This window comes from Bison bison, unplaced genomic scaffold (genome assembly GCF_000754665.1).
Source record: "Bison bison bison isolate TAMUID 2011002044 unplaced genomic scaffold, Bison_UMD1.0 scf7180017864057, whole genome shotgun sequence".
NCBI lineage: Eukaryota > Metazoa > Chordata > Mammalia > Artiodactyla > Bovidae > Bison > Bison bison.
Window position 1 is genome coordinate 2836174 of NW_011494629.1, and position 8217 is coordinate 2844390.

The 8217-nt window shown below is 51.6% G+C and overlaps 1 protein-coding gene across 1 annotated transcript in view; it reads right to left on the reverse strand.

Annotated features, from left to right (window-relative positions):
- Positions 1–2699: 2699 nt before the first annotated feature.
- Positions 2700–8217, reverse strand: part of SUSD3 (sushi domain containing 3) — a 20325-nt gene continuing 14807 nt past the window's right edge. Inside the window, exons 4-6 of the mRNA XM_010836062.1 lie at positions 7421–7656; positions 3697–3885; positions 2700–2943 (exon numbers count right to left, since the gene is read on the reverse strand). Of these exons, the coding sequence (XP_010834364.1) occupies positions 2700–2943; positions 3697–3885; positions 7421–7656 (669 nt within the window). The remainder of the gene's footprint in view (positions 2944–3696; positions 3886–7420; positions 7657–8217) is intronic.

Consider the following 8217-nt stretch of genomic DNA (forward strand, 5'->3'; position numbering starts at 1 on the left):
AGGGGGCTGGTTATGAATATTCTACCTGGAACTCATCTTATTCTCACCCCAGGAGGTGTGAATAGGAGGCCAGTTATAAATACCTATCCTGGAGCGCATCTACCTCCTGCCTCAGGACTGCCTGGCAATAGTCTGGGCCCAGGCCGTAGGAAACCAACAGCCCCCACTTCCCACTTCTGGGACATCTACCCTTGAATCCCAGCCCCCACCCCTAAAGAATACTCAGGCCATGTGTGGTGTTTCCTCCCAGAGTCCCAGCTGAGGTCCCTGACAACTATTGTCAACTAAACTGTGAGTGATCACCTTCAGGAGATCTCAGCCCTGGACTCTGCTACCTGCAGCAGTGGGGGAGGCACGCCAGCAAGAACCCACAGCGCTAGGACAGATGACAAGTCAGCGGCTGCGGTCTACAGCCACCGAGTTTGGGGATGACTCACTACCCAGCAGTGCATAAATGTGACACACAGCTAACCAAATTGTTGAGGAATCAACATGAGGCACAGTTTTGTTTTTTCCCCAACTGCTGTGCCCCAACTGCTGGGGAATGAAGTCTCCCTTGGGTCATCATAGTCTGATTCTTCACAGCTACTTCTGGTGACAAGAATGGTACTGCTCCAGTATTTAGGGCTGGCTGGTGTTTCTCTGATAAAGTTCCTGTCACAGCAACTGAAAACCATGGATCTTGGCACCAAATGTTAAAGAGCTGATGCAGGATGACACGGTAGCCCTGGTGGGACTCTTGCTGTACCTCTTCCCTCTCCTTCTGCACACCCAGGAGAGTCACCCTGCTGGCCCGAGGTCAGTCTGGTCGACGTGTCCTACACAGAAGTGAGGCATGTCCCCTCCACTGCTGGTGAAAGAGGCTCTACCATCCCTTCTCGTTCCTGCAGATTGTGGAGGTGAAAGTCGGAAAGGGGTGCTCCACGAGGTGAGGGCCCTACAACTCCACTGAGCACAGCCCCTGCTGATTGAACTGGACACACAATCTGAGCAAGGAGTAAGTGATGTTGTTTGAGCCCCTGAGACTTAGGGGGTTGTTATGAACTGAGTGTTTTTTCCCTTCAATCCATATACTGAAGCCCTAATTCCCACTGTGGCTATGTATCACAGGTGGGCCTTTAAGGAGGCACTTAGGGTAAAACAGGGTCTGAACGGTGTGGTTCTGACCCCATAGGATGAGTGTTCTAAGAAGAGACATCAGAAAGTACTCTCTCCCTCTCTCTGGACACACTCCAAGGCTACGTGAGGACATAGCAAGAAGGGGGCCACCTGCAAGCCACTAAGAGAGCCCTCAACAGAAAACAAATCAGCCAGCACTTAGTTCTCACCTCCAAGACCATGTGATATAAATCTCTATTTTTTAAATTGCCCATTCTGTGGTAATTGTTAGAGCTGCCTGAGCTGACTGAATCAGGGGCTGTCAGTTTCAGCACCATAGTCTCGCCCATCCTGATATAAAAAGTGGCTAATGTTTCTTGAGCCAAGAAGGCAAGTGTGGCCATGTGGCATGTAAGGGCAGTGTTGCAGGCAGAGGGGACAGCAGGTACTAAGGCCTGTCCATGGAGGGTAAGCCTGGTAAGCAAGAAAAGGTGTTCTCACTCCTTTCTTCCTTTTAGGGGAGATTTGGAGCTGGCTCCCCCTTCCGCTTCTCCTCTGGTGCTGAGTGAAGCGCTCTGCTCTAAAATGCCTGTGAAAGAATGTTGCTCTCTTCCTGCTCCTTGGCAAGCTCGTCTCCCAATCCAGCTGAGACCGCTGGCCACAGGGTAGACGGGTCAGGGCCCAGCGAGCTGCACCACTAAGGCCTCATGCCCCTCTAGCTCTCCTGAGCAATGACTCTGATGTCCAGCCAGCACTCTCTCCAGCTGGGCACCACGTTGCTTCCCTCCCACCCATGCAGTACCCTGTGGCCATCTGGATACCTGTTCCTGTAACTCTCAGCTGTTGGGTGCTGGAGCAGGGTGGCGCCATCCTCTTGGCTCCACTTCACCTCATCCCTCCTGTCCTCTGCTCCAGTAGCCCAGGGTCCAGGGACAAAGCACCACTTCCTGTTGAAGGCACTCCTTCAAACCCTCATGGCAGCTTCTCACCACCTCACTCTGATACGGACATGGAGAGGGCCTGGTGGAGTTAGCATTTGTGACCGAACTCGGAGCCTTGCACAGAGCTGCTGAAGCCCTCCATGAGGGGCCTGTGGTTTCGGACAGCATCCATATGCCCTGACACACACTCCGCAGGATCAGGGTGGACCCTCCACCACTGCCTGGCCCCACAAAGTTGAGCCCACAGGACCCTTGGAGGCACACAGCCGAGGGCGGCTACTTGCCCCTCCCAGAAAAGCTGGAGAGGGCCTGAGTCTACCAGGGGCCCCCACAGCATGAATGCTGCACTATCTGGTGGAGGGCTGGGTCTGGGCTTGCCCCCCCGTGGCCCCTGCATGACCTTTCCCTCACTGGAGAACCACACACACCTTCAGGCCTCAGAATTCTTCATTGGAACCCACTGGATGGAATAGCATCCCAGACCAGAAAGGATGTGGGCACCAATGTAGCAGCTGAAAATGTGGAACCACCCAACTGCCCCTGCTGGAGGCTTTCCACATGAATCAGGACAGATGGACTGCCCCGTGTAACCTGTATCAAGATGTATTTGTTAGTGACGGAAACCATGACAAACGTGGCTTCAGGGTAGCACAGGCTCTTTCAGGACCACCAGCTCTTCGTCAGGCTCTTCTCCTTACAGCCTAAGAGTGACTGCAGGGCCTCCAGGAAGCAGGAAAGTTCAGAGAGCAAACACCAATGAGGTTCCTCAATGGCCAGACAGATCACACCCCAAATCTCAGAAGGCTGGAAGTCAGATTTCAACTGGTTCAGGAGAGAAGTGGAGTCCAAGTACCTCCCGTCATTGAATGAAACACAGAAGTGACCGAGGATGATTTCGGAGGCCCTGAAAGGTACGGTTTGCACTTGGGACTCGCATTGTGGAAACCAGCTGCCATGATGTGAGGAGGCCTGGCCACTCGAGGTGGTCACCACTTCACGGGTCTCTGCTGACTCCTGGCAGCAACCCAGCTGACCACAAGCACATGGAGGAGGCGCTGTGAGCACTGGCCAGCCCAGCCCAGCAGTCCTGGAATCCCAAGCTGTAATAATGAGAAACTACGGTTTTATGCTGCTACACTTGAGGCTCTGTTACACAGGATTGAAAACTGAGACAGTAATTCTTACCTTTATTGTTTTTCAAAGAATTGTTTATTTCATACCCCTTGCCACAACTTTACAGATAATGGATGCAGCATCCCAGCTGGGTCTCTGCTTGTAGGTACAAGGCAGCCAGCTGTAACTGTTGAGGAGTCTGCTGCCATCTCCTCCACTCTGCTATGCAAAACTAGACGTGCCTAAAATGTCCTCCAGTCTCTTCAAAGGGGCCTCACTAGATGGAGGCTGCAGCTGGTTTTGTGAACCTCAGTGGTGGTTTTAAGGAGCCCTGTCTATAAAAACAACTATGGCTGGGCTCCCCTGGGACAGGTCACCCCGTGAAAGGGTCCCCAACTCAATGCCCTGAGGGATCTCTAAGCCCGGAAGCTGATTTCACTGACCAATCTTGAGCTGGACACATGTCGAGATGCAGGTGTCAGCTGGTAGGGTCGTCCTGGCCTTCCCACTGTGGAGGGCAGGCTCTGGCCTCCGCTTTGGTCACCCTGGGACATAGGCTGCAGGCTGTCTGAGCATCACAGTTGGCCTGGAGGGAGGCAGAATCTGCCCTGGGTTTGCTGTATGCACCATCACCTGGGAGCAGGGTGAGCTGGTGGGGCCGCTAGCAGTCCAGAAGTCCTTGTCCATGCCTCGGGCCATGCTGGCTAGCTCTCTGGTACCCTCGCCAAGGTCTCTGCAGGAAGAGAAAGTGTGAGCTTGGGGGAAGAGTGAGGACTCCATTTAACTCCAACTTTGCCCCCATGCTGGGTACCCGGGCCCTGGTCTGCAATGGGTCTGGGAGAGATTGCTGCCCCAAGGCGAGGGCCCGTTTCCTCTTGCCTTGCACCCAGGGAAGCCCCTCCATAGGTGCCTCTCCCTGAGCCTCAAGTCCCTCCTTCATACAAGAAGGATGATTCAAGGAGCAGCACACCCACCTTCCTGGGGCTTTCTAGAAGAAGAAAGCTTATTCAGAGTGAGTGTAAACTATGTGGAAACAGCATGCCCTAGGCAGAGAAGGGACACTGGGGCCCCAGGAACATTCTGGAGGACACCCTTGCTCTTGCCAGGCTCTCCTCTGGCACTCTGGGGCCAGATCTCCTACCTTCTAGATCTTCAGTTCCCTTGTGGCCTCCTCTAGCCCCCAAGCCACAAACCCACCCATTTTCCAAGCTGAGCAAACCCTGGCCCCCACCTTTGTCCACCTGGTCCTGCTCCTACCCACTTATACTGGATTCTACTGCCTGAGGCTGCCTGGTTACTTCTTCCCCTTAAGATGCTCTCTCTTTCCTTCTCTCCAATACAGTCTCTCCCCATCTATTCACCTCAGGCAGCACTTCTTCCAGGAAACTTTCCCAGATTTCTGTTCCCACCCACATCTAGTCCTCAGGAAAGCTCTAGGAAGTACTAGGAATTACATTATCTGTTGGTTCAATGAATACGTGAGTGAATAAATTAATTAATTAGCAGAAAGGAATATCAGCTTAGTAAGCAAGTTCACTGACTTTGGAGCTGACTTCAAACCTAGCTTCATGCTTAGCAGTTGTGTTTTTCTGGACACATTTCTCAAAATGGGATAGAAAAATAGTTCCTACTCCTATGGTTAGAACAAGTAATGTTTGGAAAAGCTCAGAACAGTGCCTGGCACAATGTGAGTGCTGGGAAGCATTTATGAAAGAAAAGTAAGGTCGAGGGGCAAACCTCACCTTACTAAAGACAATTTCACCACCAATCAGTGGGAGAACTGGGGCATCTTGCCTAGGATGGTACATCCTGAAATGCAGCAATTCCCTCCCCTATCCCACTGGGGTTCTTCCCAACTGAGACACCAGAAAGTGTGTCACAGGTCTATAATGGGGAGAGGGTGTCACAGGGCAGGGGGCAATGGAGAAGCTCCAAAACCTGCCAAGGAAATATGACTGTATGAAAAGGGTATGCACTACCAACATATCCTGCACATAATCTGAAAATAACTAAAATAAAAAGGAAAGTACTTGCAGCTGGCTGATGGGTAAGGATCTCTTCTACAATGTACACGAAGCTTCCAGTATTGATGAGAAAAAACATCAGGCAATTCAGCAGAGCAAACCAAAAATGACTAAAACCAGCAATGCGACTGGTAAGCAAAGGCAGGAGAAAATGCTCTTTCTCAATGTTAATCAAATAAATGCTGATGAAAACCACCGATGTAACTCACACGTGCTAAGGAAGTGATGGAAAACAAATCATTAACGTTTGGCAATGGTTAGCTGTAAAAATGGCTCAACTGGCACTGGGTTCCTGGAGAAAGAATTTGGTAATAAAAATATTCAGACTTATTTGACCTAAACAATCTGTTCCTAGGATCGCCCCAAAATGCCATCTCAAAGAAAAACAGCTCTAAGTACAGGCATTTACCTAAACCTGAGCACAACACTTGAAGTATTTGGAGTGAAGCTCCAGGGGCCTCAGACCGCCACGGCAACACAACGTGTCAGGTCAGGTGGAAAGGCTGCAAGGTGGCATTCCTGCCATGGCCACCATGATGTAGGCCTAATGTGTGTCTGAAGTTCAAGGGAAGGAGTTAGGAAGTCAATTCCTTCCCAGAGGCCTTACCACTCCAGGAGTCAGCCAGCCCCAGCGCTTTGAGTGTGGACATGGGATCAGACAGGCCCTTGCTACTCCTGCACAGGCCACCACCTCTACCACCTCAGTTTCCTCATATGTGTACCAGGGACAAGAGCAGAATTAACAACAATGGCTGGCACTCACTGAAACTGTACTCTGGGCCCAGTCGAGCCCACTGACTCATATCACCTCAACAGGGCCAAGAAGTGAGGCCCACCATAATCCTCACTGTACAAGGGTGGAAAATGAGGCATGAGCAGTTGTCACACAGACAGGTGTCAGGCTCAAGCAATTGGCTCCCTGGGAGGTTCCTGTGGGGATGGACTGAGGAAATGAGCAGAAGCTGACCTTGCGATGCCAGGACAGGGCAGAGAAAGCACTCAGTGGGCCAGAACATCCTGTGTGAGAGAGGAGGTGCTGCAGCTACCAAAGCCAGCAAGCCTAGAGCCCACGCTCCACAGTAAGAGAGGCCATCACAAAGAGAAGCCTGCATACTGCAACAAAGAGTAGCCCTACTTGCTACAACTAGAGAAAGCTCCCGCGCAGCAACGAAGACCCAACACAGCCATTAATAAATTTTTTTTTTAAAGTTTGAGAAAAGATTACCTGAGTTCAGGGTGATACAAAAATAACAAAACAAAATGAAAAGGAAAGGAAGGATAAGACAAAATCCATCTTCACTCCTCATAGAGGGAATAACAGAATCACAATGGAATTAAAATCATTATTCCATAACCCCCAGGGCCAAAACTGATTCTGGCTGGATCATCCCTGGATGCTAAGGCTACAGGTCAGGGGTCATGGGGCAGCAGAGTGACCCTTAACAGAATCCTCTTTGTCACTTGACAACGGGCTCATCTCAGCCAAGAGGGCCCAGACCTCATGCCTGCAGGGCGATAGCCCAGCCTACATCCGTGATTCACACCAGCACCACCCATGGGGCACCTGCACCAGAAATGCTTCCCAAGTGAGTCACGCAGGAACGCCAAGACAGTCCAGAACACAGTCTGTAGGAGACCGCTGGCCTTGAGTGTGCCAAGGGAAACACCACCGAAGACAAACATCCTGCCTGATTTAAGGAGCCCAGAGACCAGGAAGCCCTGGGACAGAGGGTGCTCACTCAAAGCTGGTAACAACAATGGGAGATGTTCTATCTGCAGTCCATGTTCAGCCAAGATTAGACTCCTTGAGTCAAAAAAAAGCATGTAAAAAATGTCCTTGTACTGGTTCATAAAAAGTGAGTGTGTGTTTTGAAAGGGAGACAAGGAGAGACAGAAACGGAGAGACAGAGGAGCAGGGAGAGAGACGGGAGGACAGAGCAAACTGACAGGGCACTGTGGGTCCTGGTGAAGGGTAATACTCATTTCCAGAAGCTTCCTTCTCTGGACAAGGGGTGACAAGACATGGAGTGGAGGGCAGCTCCAGGTCCTAGGGTACAGGGTCAGGCACAGGTTGCAGAAGGACCATCAGCTTGTCCTACAGATGGGAGCTGGGGCCTTGGTGGGCCTGGACTCACAGCATGCGCAGACTGTGAGTGCCCTTGGTGTCCAGGTTCGCTGGCCAAGCCAGGCACTCCCCTGCCCTTATCACTGCCCCACCGCCCTCCTTGCCCTGCCCGTGCCCACGTGGTGAAGCTGTGATTGTCGTGCACTTGGACAGGCTGGATCCTGGACACTCCACTGATGCTGCTGTCACTGTTGAGGCCCTTAAGGCCGAGGTAGGGAGCCTGTACTGTCTCCAAATCCTCGCTTCTCAGCTGAAGCCACAGTTGGTTTGCCCTGGGGAGAGATGGGGGAAAGACAGTCAGGTGTGAGCGTGTCCAGGACACTACCTGCAAGCCTCTGCAAGACCAAGAGTGAGTATTTTAGGGCTGTACCGTTCTGCTGCTGTAGGGAGAAGGCAGTCGTGGATGATGAGTAAGTGCCAGAAAAACTACTTACAAAGACAGGTGGTGGAAAGTTCTTGCAAAGAATCAAGCCAGTGATGGCACAACACTGTGAATATAACTAATGCCCCCGAATTGTGCACTGAAAGATGGCTCGCATGGTAACTTTTATTATGTTGTAAATATTTTACCACTGTTTAAAAAACAAATACCCACCCCCACCCGCCACACACACACACAAAAACAGGATAAATTTCTGTGAAGAAAAGTAGAGGTGAGCCAGACTCCACCTGCAGGCCCTAGTTAACCATCGTGTGGTCAGCCCTGCACGTCCACACACAGCAGAGCACACGCTGGGGGTGTGCACAGTCTGCAGAAGGAGAAAATCCCGCGTGTACCTGTCACCTGTCTTACAAAAGACCAAACAAGTGAGCCATGCGCCCTGCACAGCCTAGATGTTCTGTGAACGGCAAGACGCCAGGATCCCAGCAGCCCCACTCCCTGACACCCCAGGGGTCCCGCCGTGACTAGCAAGTG